The sequence below is a fragment of the Pteronotus mesoamericanus genome, unplaced genomic scaffold (assembly GCF_021234165.1).
Source record: "Pteronotus mesoamericanus isolate MK-2021 breed Mesoamerican mustached bat unplaced genomic scaffold, CSHL_Meso_final contig_164, whole genome shotgun sequence".
Lineage (NCBI taxonomy): Eukaryota > Metazoa > Chordata > Mammalia > Chiroptera > Mormoopidae > Pteronotus > Pteronotus mesoamericanus.
In genome coordinates this window covers 12,961,516-12,988,097 of record NW_026555065.1, presented here as the reverse complement: position 1 = coordinate 12,988,097, position 26,582 = coordinate 12,961,516, and the positions used below count along the sequence as shown (strand labels likewise).

The 26,582-nt window shown below is 35.6% G+C and overlaps 1 protein-coding gene across 2 annotated transcripts in view; it reads left to right on the top strand.

Annotated features, from left to right (window-relative positions):
- The window catches only part of UNC13C (unc-13 homolog C), a 502,857-nt gene that overhangs the window by 104,139 nt on the left and 372,136 nt on the right, over nt 1–26,582 (top strand). For both annotated transcript variants that reach the window (XM_054565404.1, XM_054565405.1), the window contains 2 exons: nt 21,492–21,514; nt 22,103–22,167. In XM_054565404.1, coding sequence (XP_054421379.1) covers nt 21,492–21,514; nt 22,103–22,167 — 88 coding nt within the window. The remainder of the gene's footprint in view (nt 1–21,491; nt 21,515–22,102; nt 22,168–26,582) is intronic.

Sequence of the window (26,582 nt, the reverse complement as noted above, 5' to 3'; positions counted from 1 at the left end):
ACAGCTTCCCATTGTGCGGAGAATTCTATAAACATTAAATCAGTTAAACATAGAAGAACCATGTGGCCTTGTTACATAATGACTAACCTTCGTATTTCCTTTTAAAAAATAGTTAATGCCCAAATTTAGTGGTTTTAATTATCCTTTTTAAGAGAAAAAGTGTTTTAATAAGCAAAGTCTTATTTGCTTCCCCAATTGTAAAGCTGACAAAATCAGAACTGCTGCACTTGAATGAGAGGTGGTAGTTAGAGTTCTAGCTGCCACACCCTTTGTCCACAAAACCTCTCAGGGTAAGCCTAGCACTTCTCAGGACACAATTTGAAATCCACTAGGCAATATGATCTCTAAAAGCCTTTTGGTTAGGAGACACTATTATTCCAAAAGTAATTACTGGCTATGTCCCTGTTATATACTCTGTACTCTGCTATACCCCATGAGAAATTGAGAGAAGAGGGCCCAATCATCAAAGGAACCATCCTTTGATGGGAAAATGGAAAGCCAAAGAATACTGGAGGGTGCATAGGGGCCAGTATGGGAGGCTGAGAGGAGCGTTGTGTTTGGTGTTAGTGACATACGAAGAGCGATTGCCCTTTCCTAAAGATTATTTGGCTCTCTAGTCTCGTGCCCTTCCTTTCCTAGGAAGATCACTAAAAAAACATTTCATGATCATCCTTCCAGGCTATGCTGTCATACTTTTACTATACTGGCAGTGACTAATCTATATCTATCTTTATAACTTTGTGGTTTCAAGAATGTTATGTAAGTGGAATTATATCTGACATTTGGATATTGGCTTTTTCACTTAACATAATGCTCTTGAGATTTATCAATAGTTTATTTTTACTGTAGTATTCCATGATAAGAATGTATCACATTTTAATTATTCACCTATTGAGGGACATTTTGGTTCTTTACTTAATTCTATATGTCCCTCATGCTGTCTTCTCCCCCACCTCTATGGAGTTCAGATTGTGTAATTTCTTCTATTCCTTTTTCAAGTTCACTGATTTGTTTTTCTCTCAAATGGACGTTGATCCTATCCATTCTGTATTTTATTTCAGCTGTTACTTTTTTAATCTAAAATATTGTTTCTTTATATCTTCCTTTGCTGAGACACTGTCTACTTCTTTATTAAAAGAGTAAAATAAATTTCAGTACTTCCTTTCTAGTTAGAATGCCTTTTATTTCTTTTTCTTGTCCTTTTTTTGGCTAAGCCTTCCAATACTCTGCTGAATAAAAAATGGTGAGAATGGGCATCCTTGTCTTGTTCCTGATCTTGGAGGAAAAGCTTTCACTTTTCACCGTTGAATATGATATTGTCTGTGGGTTTGGTATATGTAGCCTTTATTATGTTGAGGTATGATCTCTATACCTACTTCGTTGAAAGTTTTGTTCATAAATGGATATTAAATTTTGTCAAATGCTTTTTCTGCATCTGTTGAAATGATTATCTGATTTTTATCCTTGGTTTTATTGGTGTGGTATATAGCATTGATTGATTTGCTGAAATTGAAACATTCGTATATCTCTGGAATAAATCCCACTTGATTATGGTGTATGATCCTTTTAATGTGTCATTGATTTTGGTTTGCTAATGTTTCATTGAGAATTTGTGTACCTTTGGTCATCAGGGATATTGGCCTATAATTTCGTTATTTTGTTATTTTGTGGTGTCTTTGGATTTGGTTTGACTTCATAGAATGAGTCCAGAAGCATTCTTTCCTTTATAACGTTTTAGAATAGTTTGAAAAGGATGTATACTAATTCTTTTTTACATGTATGATAGAATTCATCTATAAAGTGTCTGGTCTTAGACTTCTGTTTGTTTGGAGGTTTTTAATTACTGTTTCAATTAGTTAACTTGTTATCAGTTTGTTCAAATTTTCTGATTCTTTCAGGTTTAGTTTTGGAAGATATGTTTATAAATTTATTTCTTTTAGGTTGTTCAATTTGATGATATATATTGTTTATAGTTTTCTTTGTATTTTTGCAGTGTCTCTTCTAACTTCTCATTAATTTGGTTTTCTAAAATTTTTATTGAGTTTATTGAGGTAACATTGGTTAATAAAATTATGTTGGTTTTAAATGTACAACTTTACACTACATCATCTGTATGTTGTATTGTGTGTTCATCACCCAAAGTCAAGTCTCCCTTCATCACCATTTATCCCCCCTTACTGCCTTCTACCTGTCCCCACCTCCCTTGCCATCTAATACCAAGGGCCTTAATGCTTTTCTTTATGAGTCCAGTTAAAGTTTTATCAATTTCGTTTTTCAAAAAACCAGGTTTTAGTTTCATTGAGCTTTGTCTTTATTTTGTTTATTTCCAGTATACTTTTTATTATTTCATTCCTTCTACTTCGGGTTTTGTTTGTTCCTCTTTTCCAGTACTTTATTTGTAAAGTTAGATTTTTGGGGGGGATTCTTTCTTATTTCTTGAGATAGGTTTGTACTGCTGTGAACTTCCCTGAGAAATGCTTTCGGTCCATTGCATAGATCTTGGATAGCTGTGTTTCCATACATTCTTTTGTCTCAAGGTACTTTTTGATTGTATTCTGATTTCCTTGCTTACCCATTGTTTGTTTGGTAGCATGTTTTTTAGTCTCCATGTGTTTTTTGTTTTTTTCCATTTTTTTTCATATAATGGAATTCTAGGTTTATACCATTATGGTTATAAAGATGCTTAAATATAATTTTAATCTTCTTAATTTGAGAATTTTTCTGTAACCTGATGTATCTTGGAGAATGTTGCATGTACACTTGAATGTATATTTTGCAGTTTTTGGATGAAATGTTCTGTATATATCCATTAAGTCTACCTCATCTAATGTGTTAATGAAGACAATTATTTTCTTATTAATTTTCTTTCTGGATTATCTAAATCAGGTATTAAAATTCCCTACTACTCTATATAACTGTTGTCAGTTTATTTTCCATTGATATTTGCTTTATATATTCAGGTGCTCCTATGATGGGTGCATAGACATTTATAAATGTTATATTCTCCTCTTGGATCCACCCCTTTATCAGTATGTAATGCTCTCCTTTGTCTCTTTTTATAAGTCTTTTTTTCCTGATATGAGTATTGCTAACCCAACTTTTTTTCATGTTTATTTTCAGGTTCATTTTTATCCTTTTACTTTTAGTGTGTGTGTGTGTCTTTCTAGCTTAAATGAGACTCTTGTAGGCAGCATATAGAAGGGTCTTGGTTTTTTATTCATTCAGCCACACAATATCTTTTTATTTGAACATTTAGTTCATTTACATTTAAAGAAATTATTAATATGTATGTACTTAATACCATTTTGCTAATTATTTTTGGATTATTTTTGTAATTCTCTGTTCTCTTGCTCTCTTTTATTGTACATTAATGACTTTCTTTAGTGTTGTTTATGTTCTTTTCTCCTTATATCTTATGTATTTTTTGTTAGTTTTTCATTGTGGTTACCATGAGGTTCATATATATTAACCTGTATGTATAGCAGTCTATTTTAAGCTGATAGGCTTTTAAGTTTGAATGCTTTCTAAAAGCATTACTATTTTATTTGCTCCCTCTACACTTTGTTTTTGATATCGTATTTTATATCTTCTGATTTTGTATACCCTAACTACTTAAGTAGTTATAATTGCTTTTGCTACTTTTGCCATTTAACCTTCATACTAGCTTTTAAGTGGCTGATTCACTTACTGCTTTACTATGTATTTGCCTTTACTAGAGATTTTTTCTTTCATATGTTTTCTTATTACTGGTTATGATCTTTCTCTTCCAATTGGGAAAAAAAAAGACATGTGAGGTCCTGGACTGTGTGGTTCAGCTGGTTGGAGTGTCATCCTGTACACCAATAGGTTGGGGTTTGATTTTTGGTCAGGGCACATACCTAGCTTGCAGGTTCAAAACATCTATGTTTCACTCTCTCTCTCTTCATCCCCCTTTTCCTCTCTCTTTAAAATCAATAAACATATGTTTTAAAAAGACATGTTAATATTGCTTGTAAAGCTGTTTTCATGGTAATTAAATCTTTAGTTTTTATTTGTCTGGGAAGCACTTTATCCTCTTTTTAATTCTGAACAAAATCATGCCAGGCAGAGTATTTTAGACTGTAGATTCCTTTATTTCAATCCTTTGAATAGACCTGACACCACCTTCTGGCCTGCAAATTCCTGCTAATAAATCAGCTGAGAGCCTTATAAAATAGCCTTTATATGTGACTAGTTGTTTCCCTCTTGCAGCTTTTGAGAGTCTCTCTTTATCTCTAAATTTTGCCACTTTACTTATAGGGCTTGATGTAGATCTCTTTGGGTTTATCTTTTTTGGGACTCTGTGCTTCTTGGACCTGGATGTCTGTTCCCTTCCCCAAGTTAAAAACAGTTTTTGCCATTTTTCCTTCAAATATGTTTTCTGCCACTTTCTCTATCTCTTCTCCTTCTGGGGCTTTTATAATTTAAGTGTTAATATGCCTGATGTTGTCTCAAAGATCCTTTAAACTTTTTAAAAAATTCATTTTTACTTTTGCCGTTCCTATTGGGTGATTTTCACTATTCTGTCTTCGAGGTCACTGATCTTCATTTCTGTATTATTTAACCTGCTATTGATTCCCCATAGTGTATTGTTTATTTCAGTTATTGTATTCTTATTTATTTGTTTATTTATTTATTTTGTTCAAATACATTTGTCTCCACCTTCCCATCACCACTTTCCCCTGCCCCCTCCCCCACCTCCTTCCCTCAATCTTTCCCCACTTGGCTTTGTCCATGAGTCCTTGCTATACGTTCTTTGACTTGACCCTTGCCTTCCCTTTCCCCACCCACCCTTCCCTCCTTCCCTCTTGACTCTGTTGGTTTCTTTTTTCTTTCAATGCTGCTGGTCATATTTTCCTTCTTTTTCAGTTATTGTATTCTTTTTTAAAAAGATTTTTTATTTATTTACTTTTAGAGAGGGGAAGAGAGGGAGAGAGAAACCCTCACATCAATGTGTGGTTGCCTCTCATGCACCCCCACCAGGGGCCCAGCCTGCAACCCAGGCATGTGCCCTGACTGGGAATCGAACCAGCAACCCTTTGGTTTGCAGGCCTGCTCTCAATCCACTGAGCCACACCAGCCAGGGCCAGTTATTGTATTCTTGAGCTCTGATTGGTTCTTGAAGTTCTCACTGTGATCCTTTATTCATCTCCCAAACTTCTTGATCATCCTTATGACCATTACTTTGATTTCCTTTTTTTACAACTTTTTTAATAAAAATTTCATATTGTTGTTCAATTAAAGTTGTCCCCATTTACCCCCATTTTACACTCTCTTGCCCTACCCAACCCCCACCATCCACATTCAATCCTCCCTCCCCATTGTCTTTGTCCAAGTGTCCTTTATACATGTTCCTTGACCCTTCCCCTTCTTTCCCCATTATCCCACTCCCCACTTCCCTCTGGTCACTGTCAGTTTGTTCTTTATTTCCATGTCTCTGGTTCTATTTTGCTCACTTGTTTGTTTTGTTGATTAGGCTCTGCTTCTAGGTGAGATAGTATGGTATTTGTATTTCACTGATTGTCTTATCTCACTTAGCATAGTATTATCCAGTTCCATCTATGCTGTTGCAAAGAGTAGGAGTTCCTTCCTTCTTCTTTCTTTTTGCTGCACAGTATTCCATTGTGTAAAAGTACCACAGTTTTTTGATCCACTTATTTATGATAGGTACTTAAGCTGTTTCCAGCACTTGGCTATTGTAAATAATGCTGCTATGAATGTTGGGGTATATAGCTTCTTTTGAATTGGTGTTTCAGGATTATTATCAGGCAAATTACATCCATTTCATTATGTATTTTTTTTCTCCTGTGTATTTTCTTGTCTTTCATTTGGAACACTTTTGTTTCCTCATTTGTTTTACTTTGTTTCTATGAATTAGACAGAACAACTACCTCTCCTAATCTTAAAGGATTGGCTTTGTATAGGATCAACTTCTCTGTAGGCTGCCTGGGCTGGGTCACTTTGGCAGGCTGGCTGGTACAAAAACAGACACATGAAGCACTCAGGGTGTCCTGGCAGGCTGGCTGACTAGAGCTGGGTGGCCACCTATCAGGGTTTCTCAGGGCACGTAATTTGGGGTTTGTCTGATCTGGAGTGAGCACAGAGTGTGGTGGTCTAAGTAACATGGCTCCTGTGGCATTCTGGTGATCCACCTGGCTGGGGCCGGTGCAGGATGCACTGTGGTAGACTTGCAGGTTGGCAGAGCTCTTGGACTGAGCTCCATTCATGCTCTCTAGATAGAGGGGGAACATAAACAATGGTGCTTCCTGCTACCTCTGATCCTGGAGAGTTCCCATAAATTCTGAGTTCCCACAGCTACCGATCTGTTTGGCAAGGGTCTTAGAGTTAATAAATAGATTTTTCCCCATATATAGTCTAAGTGCTCCTTAAATCACCCTTCTATTACTGTGCTCCAGGACAGTTGAGTCTGCACTTATCCCTTTCTACTGCTGACTGCTCCCCTGAGGAAGGGTTCCCATGATTACTGCTTCTGTGTCTCTCCTACCCATCTTTATGTGGGTCTCTCATTTGTTGTCCAGAAGCTGTTCAATCAGCTCTCAGTTGTTCTTCAGGAGTAATTGTTTTATATGTAAGTACATTTTTCATGTGTCTGGGAGAGGATGATTTCAAGGTTTTTCTATGCCACCATCTTGGATCTTCCTCCTGCATAGTCAATTTTAATAGTATTTTACATTACAAATACATGTATTTAAGTTTGATATGAATTCTGAACCCACACTTGGTACAGGCCTGAGGTTCCATTTTCCATGGATAAACTTTTTTTCATTTATTTCCCTAGGTATATGGAAAATTTTCTTGTTTTCCATTCTCATAGGTAATTTTTGTCTCATGAATTTATATTGTATGAGTGTATTTACACTGTACTGACTTTCTGCTTTATCCAGGTAGTTCCAGAAAGTTTTATCTTTTCTTGTGCACAGATTTTGTTGTACAGACCTGCTGTTTAAGTTCCATAAAATATGGTGATATTTATCTTTACTTTCAAGTGTTGTATCTCTAACCTCTAGCACTTAGGGGACACTTGATTAATGTTTGCTGAATGAATGTTTTCAATACCTCTGTGAGCATTTTTGGCTTTTATTTTATTCACTGTTAGTTTTCAGTTGCCACTTTGTAGTGATTAGGGGATTACATTTGCTTTTCTTTATGAGCTTGGATATGTCTTTTAAGTTTTGTTACCTAGTATTTGTGCATGTGTATGGAATTGTGGTATAGGTGAGCCAGAATGCAGAATACTTTCACATCATCTTATTCTGCTTTATTATCCAGAAACCTGGCCTGAATATTTAAAATTATGAAATAAAATTCTGATTGTTACATGTCACTGTAACAATTGCTTGAAAACAACTGTTATTCTACACTGCAATTTTCATGTATTTAAATTCCTAAGTAGACTATACAGAGATTTGAATGCTATGAACCCTGTTCATCTACCTTCCATGTCTTAAAATTCTTTACTATCACACTTCCATGTTTCATTTCCTAATACTCTATGTTCTTTTGAGCTCAATGCCCATACAAATTATTTTCCTTCTGCCAAGAATGCTTCCATTTATGTGACAAACACCCACTCATAAATCATCTTCCCCATGAATTTTCTTCAAAACCAAGATCCTTTCTGGCTGTGGAATTAGGAAATCTTTTTCTCTGTGCCCCCATATCACCATGTTCATATCTTTCATATATTCATATCATAGCATGACTCAATTTTTCAGTTTCCCCCAGCCCATAAATGAACAAGAAAATGAGTGGAATATGAGTTATATTAACATTAACCTCTCACTCAGCACCCTCCAGTTGCATCCATAACTATGACTGAAATGTGAGCAATGTCAAAGTGCTTTCTCTGCCTTTCAGCATATAACAAATATCGATATCTCTCAAGACAGTTGAGATGATTCAATATAACAGAATAAAGGTTTTACACATAGTAGATACTCTCTAAAGATCAATGGCAACTCAACGACCTTCTGATTACATTATAAGCTTTTCTCTGAACTATGTTCAGCTCCTGCTTCATGACTTCCAGGCATACTATACATGTTTTAAAAGTCATATGTATTTTTATATAGTGGTAAATAAACCAAACATATCTCCAAAGCAGCTAGTGAACAATATTATTCCTCATGTGAGATTTATATTACCATTGAAGGATGTTAGAGCAAAGAAGTTTAAGAAAATTGCTAAACTACATAAGAATATAGAAATCCAGTTGTTTATAAATTTTGAGATTCTTCCATCCCAATTTCCTTCAAAAGATATATAATAAGGGTAAAAATCAAGAGAAGAAATGCAATTTTTACTTTTGTATTAGAAAATTGTTAACTATCTCAAATTTAGGTATTAGGTATTACTTTAAAATATTTATTTTTGGTGATTATTAAAATATTTATTTTTGGTTAAAGTGATATATATTATATATACAAAATCATAGCATTTAGAGCTAGGAGCTTTAGATATATGCTGCTCAAATCTTCTTATTTCTCTTCTTATGAAAGAAAACTGAGGACTAAGGATGTTAGGTGCTGCCTTAAATCACATTTAAATTTCCTTCTCAGGAATGTTCACACAAGAACCTCTGACAGGTTTAATACTCAGGAGACACATACATATCACGTGCATTTTTATAAGCTTAGGGTTTTAACCTTCTACATTCTCATAGAAGCATGGTTGAATAGTGATGTTCACCTCCTAAATATTTTCTAAGTGTAGAAAAATTTAAGCTACTAGTTTTGAGACAAAAAATTTACAGCCATTGGAACTTATCTTTAATTCCATTTATAGGTGAGGTTTAACTATGAAGTAGATGGATTACCATGGTCCCACATTAATGACTTTAAGCAACTGAAATTCAAAATGACCTTGGGAGGCAATATAACTTCCCAAACAAGGAGCATTGGGAATAGAATTATAGGAAGTATCCAACATGTTGTTACAGAGATTTAAGCAGAATTTGATGAAGCAAAACAATGGTATGAAGAATAAAAGGCAATTCATTAAAGAACAAAACCATTGTGTGTGTTGCTTATATATATGTAACATGTATAACATGTGTACATGTAAAATGTACACATGTTTATTTTTAGATAGTATCTTAAAGCCATTTATTTTATTTTATTTACTTCTTTTGTTGTTGTTAAAGTACAATTGTCGCCCTTTTCCTGCCACCACTTTCCCCTGCCCCACCCATGCCCACCTCCCACCCTCAATCCTTTTTATTTTAATGGTTGCAAATTATTGCATGAAGGTCATTGAACATAATTTTCAACCCATACTTTTACACTTACTCATGTATGTCCTTTTTCAATTTTTTATTTTAAATTATGAAACAATAAAGATCTTTACATATGGATTTATTTTCAGTATTTAAAATTATATTCATCTTCTACCCCTGACTGGTGTGGCTCAGTTGGCTGGAAGTCATCCTGAAAAAGTAAAGGTCACTGGTTCAATTCCCAACTGGGGCACATGCTTGGGTTGCAGGTTTGGTCCTCAATCAGGGTGTGTACGAGAAGCAACCTACCGATGTTTCTCTCTTACATCAATGTTTTTCTTCATCCCTTCCCTCCTTTCTACAAATAAACAAACTCTTTTTAAAAATTATATTAGTTATCTAGGGCTGATATAACAGAGTACCACAAATTGAGTGACCTTGAACAGGAGAAGTTTACTGTCTAACAGTTCTGGAGTCTAGACACTTGAGATTAAGACATGTCAACAGGGCAATGCTCCCTCTGACAATGTTAGGGAAGGACCTGTCAGGCCTTTTTCTTAGCTTCTGGTAGATAGTTCCTTGACTTTATATAATATTTTTCTTGTGTGTACATCTACCTGCAAGTTCTTCCTTTTTATAAGGATATTTGTCATAATGGATTGGGGACCATCCTACTCCAGTAAGGTCTCATCTTAACTAATTACATCCGCCACAACATTATTTCCAAGGAAAGCCACATTCTGAGGCACAGTGGGTTAGGCCTTCAACATATATTTTGGGGGACACAATTCAATCTATAACAAAAATAATTCCTTTGACATCAACTTCCAAAAAAGGAATTTCTTCGTTTAAGCAATTGCTAGACATCACTAAATGGTTCTATTTTATTATTGTGTCATCAACCATGTATCACAGTGTCTGGTTCATGACATTATTAACAGACTTAGAAATTATTTGTAATATTAAAATATTCTGTCTTTGCTAATTTTATAATCATGATTGGATATAGTTTTAATAAATTGAATTATTTTTCGCGTATACTCAACGATTGTTGCATTCTAACATGAATTATCTAGTCACATTCTTGAGCATTCATTTATTGGGATATTAAGGTCATTTTTAAAAATTATTTTTTAGAAAGGGGGAAGGAGGGAGAAAAAGAGAGAAACATGAACCTGTTGCCTCTTGCACACCCCTGTCTGGGGATCTAGCCTGCAACCCAGGCACATGTCCTGAACAGAAATTGAACCAGTGACACTAGAGTTCACAGACCAGTGCTCAGCCCGCTGAGCTAAACCAGTAAGGGCTTAAGGTAATTTATTATATACATGTAAGTTCTTTTTAATATGCTGAACATATTAGCAAATATATTTTATTTTATTTTTAATTGTTTTTATATACAGAAGTACTAAATGGACATAAATTTATCAAACTTTTATTTGGTGTCTTTTTTACCACTAAGTTTCAACTTATCCTCTCATTCCACAAGGTTAATATTCTTTCCTATTTGTATTTATTTTTTAACTTTATATTTAACTATTTCATACATTTGGAGCTTCATGAGATATGTATGAGATAAAGATACAAATGGCTATTACAGATATGTAAGTATGGTCTAAGCATCTTTTATTGAGTAGTGCTTCTATTTGTAGTAACGTGTCCTTTCTTATTCATTGAATTCTTTGATTTTCCTTTTTTTTTCTCTTGTTACTACCCTTCCTCCTTCCCTCTCATTACCGGCAGTTTGTTTTTTCTTTCAATGTTGCTGGTTATAGTTCTCTTGCTTGTTTGTTTTGTTGATTAAGTTTCACTTATAGGTGAGATCATATGGTATTTGTTTTTCACCCCCTGGCTTATTTTGCTTAGCATAATGTTCTCCATTACCATCCATGCTGTCATGAAAGGTAGTAGGTCTTTCTTTCTTTCTTCTGCATAGTATTCCATTGTATAAATGTACCATAGTTTTTTGATCCACTCATTTATTGATGGGCATTTAGGTTGCATCCAGCACTTGGCTAATGTAAATAATGCTGCTATGAACATTGGAGTGCAGAGGCTCTTTTGAATTGGTGTGTCAGGACTCTTAGGGTATAATCCCAGAAGTGGAATCACTGGATCAAAAGGCAGTTCCATCTTTAGTTTTCTGAGGAAATTCCAAACTGTTTTCCACAGTGGCTGCACCAGTCTGCATTCCCACCAGCACTGTACTAGGGTTCCCTTTTCTCCACAGCCTCACCAGCACTTGTAGACTGTTGATTTGTTTATGTTGGCCATTGTGATCGGCATGGAGTGATATCTCATTGTGGTTTTAATTTGCATTTTTCTGATGGCTATTGATGCCGAGCATCCTTTCAAATGTCTCTGGGCCCTCTGTATCTCCTCCTTGGAAAAGCGTCTGCCCAGGTCCTTTGCCCATTTTTTGATTGGATCGTTTGTCTTCTTGGAGTGGAGTCGAGTGAGTTCTTTATACATTTTGGAGATCAAACTCTGTCTCATGTATTATTAGCAAATATATTTTCCCATATGGTTGGCTCCCTTTTCATTTTGCTGATGTTTTCTTTTGCCATGCAGAAGCTTCTTATTTTGATGAGGTCCCACTTGTTTATTCTTTCCTTTATGTCCCTTGCTTTAGGAGGCATATCCGTGAAAAAATTGCTATCTGAGATATCTGAGACTTTCCTGCCAATGTTCTCCTCTAAGACTTTTATGGTGTTGTGACTTCTATTTAAGTCTTTTATCCATCTTGAGTTTATTTTTGTGTATGGTGTCAGCTGATGATCCAATTTCAATTCTTTGCATGTAGCCATCCAGCTCTCCCAGCACCATTTGTTGAAGAGGCTATTATTGCTCCATGTTATGCTTCTTCCCCCTTTGTCAAATATTAGATGCCCATAGAGACCTGGGCTTATTTCTGGGCTTTCTATACTGTTCCACTGGTCTATGGGTCTGTTCTTGTGCCAGTACCAGATTGTTTTGAGTATAGTGGCTTTGTAGTACAGTTTGATGTCCGGTATTGTGATCCCTCCTACTTTGTTCTTTCTCAAAATTGCTGCTCTGATTCAGGGTCATTTGTGGTTCCATATAAATTTTTGAAATGTCTGTTCTATTTCTTTGAAATATGTCATTGGTATCTTAATAGGGATTGCATTGAATCTATAAATTGCTTTGGGTAGTATGGACATTTTGATGATATTAATTCTTCCAATCCATGAGCACGGTATATGTTTCCATTTATTTGTGTCTTCCTTAATTTCTTTCTTCAATGTTGTATAGTTTTCTGCGCACAGGTCTTTTACCTCCTTGGTTAAATTTATTCCTAGGTACTTTATTTTTCTTGCTGCTATATCGAATGGTATTTTTTTTCTGATTTCTTCTTCTATTTCATTGCTGGTGTACAAAAATGCCTTTGATTTCTGAATGTTGATTTTGTATCCTGCTGTTTTACCCAATTCACTTATTAGGTTGAGGAGATTTTTGGTAGAGTCTACAGGGTTTTCTATGTGCACTATCATGTTATCTGCAAACAATGATGGCTTTACTTCCTCCTTTCCTATTTGGATGCCTTTTATTTCTTTTTCTTGTCTGACCGCTGTGGCTAGGACTTCCAATATGATGTTGAAAAGAAGCGGTGAGAGCGGACATACTTGTCGTGTTCCCGATCTTAGTGGGAAAGCTTTTAGTTTTTGCCCGTTGAGTATGATGTTGGCAGAAGGTTTTCCATATATGGCCTTTATTACGTTGAGGAATGCCTCATTTATTCCCATTTTGGTGAGTGTTTTGATCATAAATGGGTGCTGTACCTTATCGAATGCTTTTTCTCCATCTAACGAGATGATCGTGTGGTTTTTGTCTTGTCTTTTATTTATGTGATGTATTACATTTATTAACTTGCATATATTGAACCATCCCTGCATCCCTGGGATGAATCCAACTTGATCGTGTGGATAATCTTTTAATGTATTGCTGGATGCGGTTTGCCAATATTTTGTTGAGCATTATAGCATCTGTGTTCATCAGCGAAATTGGCCTGTAGTTTTCTTTCTTTGTAGGGTCTTTATCTGGTTTTGGCATCAGGGTGATGCTGGCCTTGTAGAAAGAGTCTGGGAGTCTTCCCTCCTCTTGGATTTTTTGGAATAGTCTGAGAAGGACAGGGGTTAGCTCTTCCTTAAATGTTTTGTAAAATTCTCCTGTGAAACCGTCCGGCCCTGGGCTTTTGTGTGCCGGGAGTTTCTTGATGACTACTTCAATTTCCCCAGCTGTGATCGGTCTGTTCAAGCTTTCTATTTCTTCCTTCTTCAGGGTTGGAAGATTATACTGTTCTAAAAATCTGTCCATTTCATCAAGACTCTCAAATTTCTGGGCATATAATTGTTCATAGTAGTTTCTGACGATCCTTTGTATTTCTGTGGTATCAGTTGTTATTTCTCCTCTTTCATTTCTGATATTATTAATCTGGGTCCTCTCCCTTTTATTCTTGATGAGTCTGCTTAAAGGCTTGTCCATTTTATTTATCTTTTCAAAGAACCAGCTTCTGGATTGGTTGATCCTCTGAATTGTTCTTTTCATCTCTATGTCATTCAGTTCTGCTCTAATCTTGACTACTTCCTTCCTTCTCCTTGCTCTGGAATTTATTGGTTGTTGTTTCTCCAGGTCTTGAAGTTGTAGTGTTAGGTCTTTTATTTGAAATGTTTCCATCTTTTTTAGGTAAGCCTGTATTGCTATGAACTTCCCTCTCAGGACCGCCTTTGCTGTGTCCCATAGGTTTTGGACAGTTGTCTGTTCATTTTCATTTGTTTCCAGAAATTTTTTTCTTTCTTCTCTTATCTCATTATTTACTCATTCATTGTTTAATAGTCTACTGTTCAGTCTCCATGAGTTTGCAAGGCTTTGAAGTTTCTCTTTGAGGTCGATTTCCAGTTTCAAGCCCTTGTGGTCTGAGAAAAAGTTTGGTTTTATTTCAATTTCCCTGAATTTGCTGAGGTTTGCTTTGTGTCCTATCAAGTGGTTTGTCTTTGAAAAACTTCCATGAGCCTTTGAAAAGAATGTGTATTTTTCTTCTTTGGGTTGTAAGGTTCTATATATGTCAGTTAAGTCTCTTTGATTCAGTGCGTCATTCAGCTACACAATGTCCTTATTGATGTTTTGTTTGGAAGATCTGTCCATTTTTGACAGTGGGGTGTTGAAATTCCCTACTATCAGTGTGTTGCTGTCTGTATCTTTTTGAAGTCATCCAACAATTTCCTTATATACTTGGGTGCTAGTATATTGGAGACATATAAGTTTACAATGTTTATGTTTTCTTGATAGATTCTTCCTTTAAGTATTATAAAGTGCCCCTCTGGGTCTCTTTTTATGGCCTTTGTTTTGAAATCCACTTTGTCTGATACAAGTATGGTAACCCTGGCCTTTTTCTATTGCCCATCTGCTTGGAATATTTTTTTTCCATCCCTTTACTTTCAATCTGTGTAGGTCTCTTGCTCTGAGGTGGGTCTCTTGTAGGCAGCATATGTGTGGGTCATGTTTTCTTATCCATTCAGCTACCCTGTGTCTCTTGATTGGGTCATTTCGTCCATTTACATTGAGAGTTATTACTGATAGAAAGTTATTCATTTTTTCTCTTTGTACCTGTGTTTTTTTCTTTCTCACTCTTTTATTTCATCTTCTTAAGCCAGTCCCTTTAGCATATCTGGTAGTGCTGGTTTGGTAGAGATGTATTCTTTTAGCCTTCTTTTGTCTGGGAAACTCCTTATTTCCCCTTCTATTTTAATAGAGAGCCTAGCTGGGTAGAGCAGCCTTGGTTGTAGGCCCTTGCTTTTCATGACTTGGAATATTTGTTGCCATTCCCTTTTGGCTTATAGTGTTTCTGTTGAGAAGTCAGCTCCTAGCTGTATCGGGGCCCCCTTGTATATTACTTTCTCCTTCTCCTTTGCTGCCTTGAGGATTCTCTCTTTGTCTTTGGCATTTGCCGTTTTAATGATGATGTGTCTTGGAGTGGACCTCCTTGAGTTCCTCTTGAGTGGGGCCCTCTGTGCCTCCTGGATCCATGAGAGCCTTGCTCTCCTCAAATTAGGGAAATTTTCCATCATTACTTTTTCGAGGAGGTTCTCTATCTCTTGCTCCCCTTCTTCTCCTTCTGGTATCCCTATTATATGGATATTTTTGCATTTCAGGTTGTCCTGCATTTCCCTAAATGTCTCTTCATTCTTTTTGAGTCTTTTTTCCATTTCTTGCTCTTTCTGGGAGCTTCTTTCTACCTTATCCTCCATCTCACTCATTCGATCCTCAGCTTCATCCAGCCTGCTTTGGATTCCTTCTACTGTGTTCTTCAATTCAGAGATGGTATTCTTCGTATCCTCTTGTGTCTTCTTGATAGTTTCTATGTCCTTTTCCAGGCTGATATAGTTTGCTGTAAGATCTGATAGTTTCTCTGCAGTTTCTCCTAGTTATCTTTGAGCTGGCTGAGCTCATTGAGCTTCCTTAGAACCATTGTTTTGAATTCCATATCTGATAGTTCCCTTGCCTCTATTTCATTTCACTCTCTCTGTGGGGAGTACCTTTCTCCACTCATTTGGGAGGAACTTCTTTTTCTTCCAATTTTTGTGAGAGTCTGTTAAGTATTTTATTTATTTATTTATTTATTTATTTTCTGTTCTTCAATTGGGCCGTCTAGATTTCCTGACTTTGTGGATTAAACTTCTATGGTAGTAGGCGGGTCTTTTTATTTATTTATTTATTTATTTATTTATTTATTTATTTATTTATCCTTTACTTTTCTTTCTGGGCCTGTCTCTGATGATGTCAGTTGTTGACCCTATATGGCCTTGGGTCGTTTGTTTGAACCTTCCAGGAGTCTACTGTCTGTGTCTGACTCCTGCTTTGGGCAGCTCTGTGACCCCTTCAGCCAGGCATCAACTATTTCTGTGGATTGCTCTGCACTCTTACCCCGGCTCCTTGATCGCGCTCCACGCCTGGCAGGATCCCCCACCCGCCTGGGCTCTCGCGTGCTTGCCCTAGTCCAGGGGGCTTCTTTGCAACCTCGTGTACTCGTCTGGCCCCCCAGGCCAGCGGGCACCCTGGCACTGGTCTGTTTAGGGTCTTGTATTGTGTGCTTTCTCCGCTTTTGGCTCTTTGGAGGCGTTGCCTACCCTCGCCAAATGGAGGCTACGGAAATGGGAGGAAGTCAGCTCCAGGACTCTCCAGTTAATCGTGTCTCCAGTCTTCTTTCCATTCTCTCTCATCATTGATGGTATTTTTAAATCACCCCATCGCCCTGACAGGAAGTGATCTAGGGACACAATGCGTGGAGGCGGCTCACCGGCCTGTCTTGGAGCTCCCGTCTGAGGGGCGGGCACCTCCACAATATCCTTGTTGATGTTTTGTTTGGAATATCTATCCATTTTTGACAGTAGGGTGTTAAAATCCCCTACTATCAGTGTGTTACTGTCTATATCATTCTTGAGGTCCTCCATGATTTTCTTTACATGTTTGGGTGCTCCTATTTTGGGTGCTAATAGGTTTACAATGTTTATGCTTTTCTTGATGGATACTTCCTTTGAGTATTATGAAGTGTCTTTCTGTGTCTCTTTTTAATGCCTTTGTTTTGAAATCTTTTTATCTGATATAAGTATTGCTGCTCCTGCTTTTTTCTACTGTCCAATTGCTTGGAATATTTTTTCCATCCCTTCTCTTTCAATCTGTGTAAGTCTCTTGTTCTGAGGTACAAATGTGTGGGTCATGTTTTCTTACTCATTCAGCTACCCAATGTCTCTTCATTGGAGCATATAATCCATTTACATTTATAGTTATTATCGATAGGTATTTATTCATATTTTCCCTTTGTACCCGTGTTCCTCTCTTTCTCACTCTTTCCCTTCAACTTCTTAAAGTAGTCCCTTTAGCTTATCTTGCAGAGCTGGTTTGGTGGAGGTGTATTCTTTTAGCCTTTTTTTGTCTGGGAAACTCCTTATTTCACCTTCCATTTTAGTTGAGAGCCTTGCTGGGTAGTGTAGTCTTGGTTTCAGGCCTTCGCTTTTCGTTACTTGGAATATTTGTTTCCACTCGCTTCTGGCTTGTAGTGTTTCTGTTGAGAAGTCAGCTGCTAGCTGTATCGGGGTTCTCTTGTATATTCCTACCTATTTTTCTCTTGCTACTTTTAGGATTCTGTCTTTGATATTTGCCATTTTAATGATGATGTGTCTTGGAGTAGGCCTCATTGGGTTTCTCTTGAATGGGACTCTCTGTGCTTCCTGGACTTCTGTGTCTTTTTCTCTCCTCCAATTAGGGAAGTTTTCCATCATTATTTTTTCAAACAGGTTCTCTATCCCTTCCTCCTTCTCTTCTTCTTCTGGTATCCCTATTATACAGATATTATAATGTTTCAGGTTGTCCTGTGATTCCTTAAATACCTCTTCATTCTTTTTGAGTCTTTTTTCATTTTCTTGCTCTTTCTAGGAGCTTTATTCTACCTTGTCTTCCAGGTCCCTGATTTGATCCTCTGCTTTGTAAAGGCTGCTTTTGATTCCTTCTACTGTGTTTTTCAATTCAGAACTTGTATTCTTCATTTCCTCTTGCCGCTTGTTGATAATTTCTATGTCCTTTTTCATGCTGATACAGTTTGTAGTAAGTTCCTTGTAGTTTCCCTCTAGTTTTTTGTAATTCTCTCTGAGCTCCCTGAGCTCATTGAGCTTCTTTAGATCCATTGTTTTGAACTCAATATCTGATAGTTTACTTCTATTTCATTTAGTTCTCTTTCTTGGGATTCCTCATTCCTCTTCATTGAGGGGTGTTTGTCTTCCCATTTTTATGAGAGTCTTATATTTATTTATTTATTTATTTATTTATTTATTTTTGCTTCTGCTTCTTAAACTGATTTGGCTGCCTGACTTTGTGGTGTGAGCTTTTATGGTACGAGACTGCTGTTTATTCTTTCTAGATCTGCCTTTGATGATGTCAGGTGTTGACCCCATCTGACCTTAGGCAGACTGTTTGAGATTTCCTGGAATCTACTGTGTATGGATATCTCCTTCAGTTGTTAATCTAGTCACTCTGCACTCAACAGTTAGGCTTAGGCACCATAGGAATGGGTAGAGTCCCTCCTGGGGGCAGGGTTACTGTGTCCTCTCATGCTGCTGCCACTCAGGGGAAGTGTCTGCCTGAGCAAGATGGCTGCTGCCATATGGGGGAGGAGACAGCGCCGGGATCCTGCTAGCTACTCTCTATGTTCTCCCCAAAGCCTCTGTCTCCAGTCTCTCCTCAAGTGTCTCCAGACCACTCTGCACCCTCTTCAGCCAGGGATCCACCATCTCTGACTTATTCATTGAATTCTTAAGTATAAGGGTTTATTACTTAGCTATATTTTATATTTTATTGAGCTTTTAATCTATTACTTTTCCAGGTCTATATTTTTAGCTTTTATGGGTTTTTAATATTTGTATACACTGTTCTCATATTTATAACTTTAAAAAGTCTTAGATGTTTTTATTTATTAATTCAGTTACACTTGAAAGTTACAACTTGTCACTATGATTTTAACTTCTAAGTCTATAAATCTGTTAGAAAACAATTCATCCTTCCTATACAGGAAGATGAAATATTTCCTTGATTTAGATTTTTAGATACACATAGTTTGGTGTAGCTTATTTTAAAATTGTTCATTCAGTGTTGAACAAACATTTGTAGGTTATCTATATTTCAGAAATATAGTAGAAGTTAAGAAAAGGTGGTTAATATTGCCAAGGATCTTGTATCTAGGAGGATTGCAGTTAAGAAAACTGGTGAAGGGTGAGAATTAACCAAAAGGAATGGGAGTGTATGGTGTTCATGTACAAAGGCCAGAAATCCCTGGGAGGCAACCAGTTTCCAGGAGAGGGGTTATGGTTCAAGTGAGCTTTGAGGACTGACAGACAATTAGCTAGATGAAAAATGGGAGCATTTGTCTTAGCAACGGAAACTGAAGATGGAAAGGCACACAGGTATCAAAGAGTATGGCATAAGGGTGAAAGGGCAAGAATTTAACTGAGATCAAAGTAAGATATGAATGAGGCCTGATAGGCCATGAGCCAGCAGTATTCACAAATTTGATTTTTTTCCTCCTGTGGCCATTGGGTAACATTGCTGTGGTTTAAAAAGGGAAGAGATGTGATTGTATGTGATTTTAGAAAAGTTCAAGGGGAAAAATATTGCAGGCAGACAAGAGGGGAAATAAACAAAAAGCATTTGTTTGCAATAAAAATGTGTTCAGTGAATGAATGAATCATTGAAAGAACTGAAGTGTGTGATTAGATTTAGCAGCTGAAAAATAATTGATAATTTTGTTAGGATTACCTTTATTTAGTGGGATGGTTGATAAAGAAGCCAGTTATCAGTGGAGAATGTCAAGTATTGAATATTTGAAATTAGATTTCATGCCATTGTTTTTCAAGTAAATTGTTGCTAATATGTGGGAAATAACTTACTACTTTTGTTATTATTTCATTTATGTATTGGGTATATATATATTTACTTTCATAACTATTTTATTAACCTTAATAGTTGACTAGGGTTTTTGTTTATTTGTTTTCTGGGTTTAAAATTACAATTCCTGAAAATAATAACAACATTTTATCCTGTCTTCTAACATTTACTTTGTTTTTTTTCTATTTCTTGTTCTAATATATTGGTCAGAATTTCCAAAAATATGTTAATGATAATAAGTATTTTGTTTTGCTTTTAATAATGGGATACCCTAATATTTCACACTTAAGTCAATGACTCTGAAAGTAAGATTTTTAAACATATTAAACTTAGCCTCATTCCAATTATATTCTTTAAAAATTGAAAGGTTTAGAAATTTTGTCAAAGGACTTTCTGAAATCTGTTTAAATGCAGATATATATTTTCTGACCATTTAATATAACATATTAAATTAGTGATTCCATGATTTTAAATCATGCTTGATATGAAATATATATGGATATAATAATTCTTTTTCTGATATAATTATTAATTTTATATTTGATATTCTATTTAGTATTTTTAAATATTTATAGCCATAAATAAAGGTGGTCTTTTATTACTTTATATTGTGCTTTACCTCATTTTATATTCAAAGATATAACCCTGAGATATTGTAAGACTTAGTTACAATAATTAATCTTTACTTAATGATTCAAGAAAACAAATGCATTTCAGGTTTTCATCAACAAACGTCATTATTGATCTATGTGACCTTGGACAAATCTTTATCTCTCTGCAGCTCATCTGTACAAGTGAGGGGTTTAGACTCCATGAACCCAAGGTCACTCCAGCTCTAGCTTTCTGTCAATTTGTATTCTTAGAGAAGTAGCTCCAGCTGTATGCTAATAAGCAAAACTGAATTAATAAGTGTAAAAGCAATAATGATATGCAAGGTGGAAATGGAGCCATGACGACACTGGCAGATTTACACTTGAGTTCTAAAAAAATATATTAGTCCATTGTTCTTCTACTTGGACCCCTGAGCAGTTGAAACTGAAAAATGTTGACTGTGATTTATCTGCAATTGCACTGGAGAACTGTAGACCAGCCACCCCTCTCTGTTCTGTTTAACTCACCTGAAACATTGGCTCTAAAGGGCAGCATATGGGGATCAGGAGCCCTGGATTTGTGTCCCACGTCTACCATTTACCAACTTTGTGATCCTAAGTCATTTACCCCCTTAAGGCATTAGTTTTCTTATTTACAAAATGGAGTATATTTAATTACTCTAGTTGATCTTAAGTTTTATGATATGAAAAGCCATAAGTAAATAATTCCTTAATAAAACATTCTTAATTTATACAGTCGTCTGAGGTTTACTTTTATATACATTGATCTCAATTGATTTGGAGGTAAACAGAAAAAGTATTAGTGACCTTACTCAAGTTAGATATAGACTTTGGTCATTTGTCCAATGTTTTTAGTAGGTGGCAGAGCCTCAGCTGGGACCTAGGGCTTCTGATTCTTCAACTGTGTTCTTTTCTTTGTATGACACATTGTCCTTCATTAAATCCTGTTATCACCCTTTGTTTGATACTTTTCAAGCATTCTGGTATATTTTTCAACTCCTTAAATTATGAGGACCTATTAGCCCTCTTCCCTTGGAGTTCAACTTTGAAATTCTGTTCATTTATGATTTTAAATAATGTAACGTAGTAACACTTTGGTCTTGTGTATGTTTAAATGATTTCTTGAAAAGTACTCCATCTAACATTTATCCCTTCTTTTCCTGATTCTCTTTCAGATAGCAGTTCTGTGGATGAAAAGGTTTTAAATCATACTTTTTCTTCCCTCCTGAGGGATCTTGTCTTTTGTACATGTTTGTTTGTGACATATTAGACCTATTTTAGTTCCTCTGTTTTAGCTGTGAAATGTGCATGTTATGCCAGCTTTCCATTCTTTGGTTGTCCTTTAAATGTGCCCCTGATATGTTGCATTTATGAAGAGGTTACACCTTGCCAGCTGCGCTTACTTTAGCTTACACTTGCCTACCTAGGGGTCTGCTACGGTCAAACTCAGCATCTGTTCTTAAGTCTGGCTAATCATGATCTCCTTGACTGATTCATGATCTTCACTGCACATAACAAGTCTTAAGGGCCAATAGTATTTGGAATATGATATATTTTCTGGACTCTGCCAGTGCTTTTGTTTAAATGCTGACAGCTAATTTGAAAACCTCCACTCACAAAAACACAGTAGCTTTGACTTGGAGCTGACCCTGCTTAGCATTTGTCATACGAGGTGTTATGTGTCTAGTGCAGTTGACCCATGCCCCAAATTCCGCTATACACAGCTATGGTATGCTAAAAGCCTGTTTGTTTTCTTTTGTTTTGTTTTTCTCATGTTTTATTTAAGGCTCGAATAGTAAGTGGAAATGATTTGGATGCTTCCAAATTCTCTGCACTCCAGGCATTTGGTGGGTAAGTACATTCATAACTTTTCTAATTTATTCCATTCATCAGTAGTATGTATTTGTCTGTGCTCTCAACATAAGTATTTTGGATATAGGATATGGCATGATGGTATAATTAGATAACCTCACTATTGCTTTCTCTTTGCAAAACGAAGTAGCCCCTATAGTGTTTTTTAAAAAAATATATAGATATATACATGTATATTTATATATACATGTATCTATAGACAAAGAAGTCAAAATCACCTAACCAGATTAGCTGTTAACATCATCATTCTATATGTAAATACAAACACATAATTTTACACAAATGAGTTCATATTAATACAGTCAATACACTCTTTTGATCTGCTTGTTTGTACTAGATGATATGTGTGTAAACATTTTTCTATGTCAGTGAATTAATGAATGTAATCTCCACTATCGTTTTTTCCACTATCATTTTTTATAGTGGCACTTAATGGATAGATAAAAGTATTTAAAATTTAATCACAAAATAATGTATGAATTATATTCTTTATATAGAATATTCAAACGAAAAGCAAAAGATCTCCTTTAATGCTCATAATTACACATTGGTATCAGTTTGACATATATGTTCCTAGACCTTTTTCTATATGCTTGCATACATATCTATGTTCATAGAAAAAGTTTTAAATTTTGTATCTCTGTACATTTAACATATTTTAGGCCATTCTGTATGCAACAAATAAGCATTAGTTTAGCGCTGACTTTGCAGCAGGTATGGTTACAATTGTTTTATGCATAATGACATGTTTGATCCTTAGAATAGCCTACGAGGTAAGTACTATTTTGACTTCCATTTTACAAATGTGGGAACCTATTATAAAATAGTTTTAAAAAACCAGACTTTCCTTTTATACAGCTAATAAGGGACAAAATCAGTATTCAGACACAATAAGTACAGTTCCAGAGTCTTAACAATTGTGCTGTATTGCACCTGCAACTCATGGTTTCCTCTCCTTTCTTTTTTCTTTTTTCCTTCTAACAACATGCCTTGAAAGACTTCTCACACACTATTGCTAAGCGATAAAAATATTTTAAAATATTTATTTGTTCACTTTTCTATTAACTGATTTTCAAGAATATTTCTAGGTGTCATTATTATAAATGATGCTGTAGCAAATATATAACAAATTTTTAATTTATAACAGGTGAACCAAAGCTTATGCATAGCATAGACAGATTAGTTGTTTTATTAGTGTTGATATTTAAACATTTGTATACCATATAAGCAAGATAGATATGTGTTTTAGGGTGTTTTTAGGCAAATTTCAGTTATGTTTTATAATACTCTCATTCTTTAAAAATGAATATTTTGTTAAATATATCAACTACTTATTTTAATTAAACATGTAAAATTTCAAGTTTAAACTTCCTAGAAAATAACACTTAGCATTTGCATTTTTATTTTTCTCAAAGGTAATTAAAATGTTATGCCTTAAACTTCTCAATATCTTTAAATATATAATTTATTCACATCCCTATTATACTGTCATAATAATTTAAATTTAAGAAAAACAGCTTTAGTAAAAGGTCACCATAGATTTTCTATTGAAAATTCAGGTAATAAATGGATTACTCTCTCATCCCTACCTTATACATACTGTCTCTTTCTTTAAGTTTACTAGAAAATAATTTGTCAAAATGAATCAAAGCTTAGCTTAGAGAATAATTAAGTTAAATTCCAATTTAATTTTGAAAAAAAAGTTGCATGTCATGATCTTGGAAGCTTATCTGAGTTTACAATCTCATAGTTCCTTCAACTCCCCCTTGCCTGTGGTATTCATCACTTTATAACAACTTGCTTTCCTAGCTTATGTCTGAATATGAACTTGCATTATTGTCAAAGCAACAGAGTTAATCGACATTCATATATTTCTTTAAGGGAAACATGGAATGATACATGTTTCCGTGAAATTATTAAATTTAACATTTTATATCTCCTCATGGTTTTATAGGAGCTTGGTAACTTTTGTTAAATATGTAAACTAAGGGTCATACTGGAAGCACACATAAAGATGTTGTTGGGGAAGGAAACAAGTTTCTTTGGAGGAAACATTTCAGAGATAAAGTAGAGAGACAGGAAAAGTAGGCAACAAGAGCTTGAGGACAAGGCCATGGGTCAGACATCTGTGAAAGGAAAAGTGGAAGGAAGCAAGGGCTGGGTGTAAAGAGCCTTAGACTGATAAGGTTACAAGAAAGTGTCAGATCAAAGAGGAGTCCTAGAAAAAAAGGTTGCCTGTCAGAGGAGACCTATGCTGAGCATCAGTAGGCATTTTTATTAGCTCTACCACACTCAGTCATTTGTTGGGAACAGCCTGAGGAGTGTGGCCTTGGGGTTATGCTGCTGTGTATTCTGTAGATGTGATAGTTGAAGGCTGTCATCCAGCTACACCTCTCTAAGACGATATTCTCTGAGGGATGTCTGAGTGATGCATGCCCATAGCACCAAGAATCTGATAAGTCAATTTGATGAAAGTCATATAAAATACTTTTTCCAAATATGAACCACTTTATTAATAAAAATGATACTCCCTCCTGGTTTGATCACATATGATGTAAGTTCACTCTTCCCTGGTCATTTGTAATAAGGGTTCCAATAGTTGTACGATGAAGAGCATTTCAAGGCCACTGTATGTATTTTTGCTTTGTAGTCCCAAGGTACTAGTCTCATCTGTGCCAGAACTGAGGAGAGTCTATAAAACAGTGGTGGGTGTAAGAAGAAATATTTATCTTATTTGTTCCCTTTTTTCAGTCATTCAAGGTCTCTGTAGAATAGTTCTCATGGAAATAAGTTCTTGAGCTTATGTGAAGGAAGGTTTATCTTCTGTCTATGCTTCTAAACTAGGCTCTAGCTGCTTTCCTTAACCTCAGGAATCTGGTGATTGCTTTCAACAACTACCAGAATTATTGAACCTTGTCAAGAAAGAAGTGATGTTGAAAGTAGTTAAGAAAAATTGGTTGCCAGAGAAAAATGGAGAGATGCTGTTTAAGGGCAGAACACTGAGAAACTGCCAAATAGAAAAAGAAAATGTTCTATTTTGACTTTAATTTCAAATAGACACATTTTCTGAGATTTCCAAGGTTGTTCAATTATTGCCATAAACAAATAACTTGATAAAGGTGACTAATCCAATTAGTAGCAAAAGTTTTGAACAATTCTTTTGTTTTTAAATTTACCTTGAGTAAAATAGTGATTTTTCTCTTGCTGTAGTAAAACCTGATGTGAGTTAGGTTGCACAATATATGGATATAGTTGATTTAATATACTTTTGATAGTTCTGTCATAGTTCTGACATTACCTTTATATTGCTCTATAAAGCTTAGGAGGTTACAGGCTCTCCTCATACCCTCTCCGACCTGCTCTTTGTCTTGGCCTCCATGTTAGCCAGGGCCTAAAGTCCCTGGGAAGCCCGTGTTGTTCTTACTCTCCAGAGCTATTAAACCTATCTTTTCTCATAGCAACTGTCGTCTCTTTGGAAACTGGGAACTTCTTTCATTTTTTTCTTATGTAGTTCATAAAACAGATTGTTTTCTATCCCCTCAGATGACTTCCTTATTTCTTAAGGAGAGGATCAGAGGGTCTCCTAAGCCTAGAAAATGGCTGTTTCCACTGCCATAATACCTTCCCGGCATCAGTGGTTTATCCTACACAAACATTCTTGCATGCTTGAATAAGTGTGCCAGAAAACAGCATCCCCCGTCCTCCCTCCAACCTAGCAGTTTGCTTCAATTTCAGTGAAAGGTTACTCTTTGAAGAAAAGGAAAGTCTCTGTTTTGCTCTGACTTTTCAGTTAGTTGTTTTAATGGAAGAGATATTTTTCTTCCAGGGGATTTGGTACAGAAGGACTTCACTATAGATTTAAGTAACAATAAATTAAGATTAAGGATTGTTAATTATTATAAAGGCTATCAGATACAAATGGTCTACTTTCATAATTCATTATTGTATAGCAATTAAATCTTTACACTCATTTTCTTAATTTATTTTTACTCATATTGCCATCAATCTAGTTTTAGTTCCCAATACCTTTTACCTAGACAATTGCAAACAGATATTTCTTTGTTCATTCCTCCCTCCACATTGTCCTGATCTTCCCAGAAAGTAGAACATGGATCAGTAGAGAAATTGTGGGTAAACAGACTTCTCAATATGAAAAGAAATTTCCAACAATAAGAGCTGCCTTTGTAAAAATCAAGTTGACTATTTCTAGAGATATTCAAATAGCTTGTTAAAAGTGTTGCAAAGGATATTTAAATATTAGAGGCTTGGTTATTTAAAGCCTCTTTCATCTTAAGATTTTATTATACCCTATACTAATATTCTATCCTATCCTAATATAATCACTGTATCATAAAAATGTTGCAATGTAACAAACCACCCTAAAATTCAGTGGC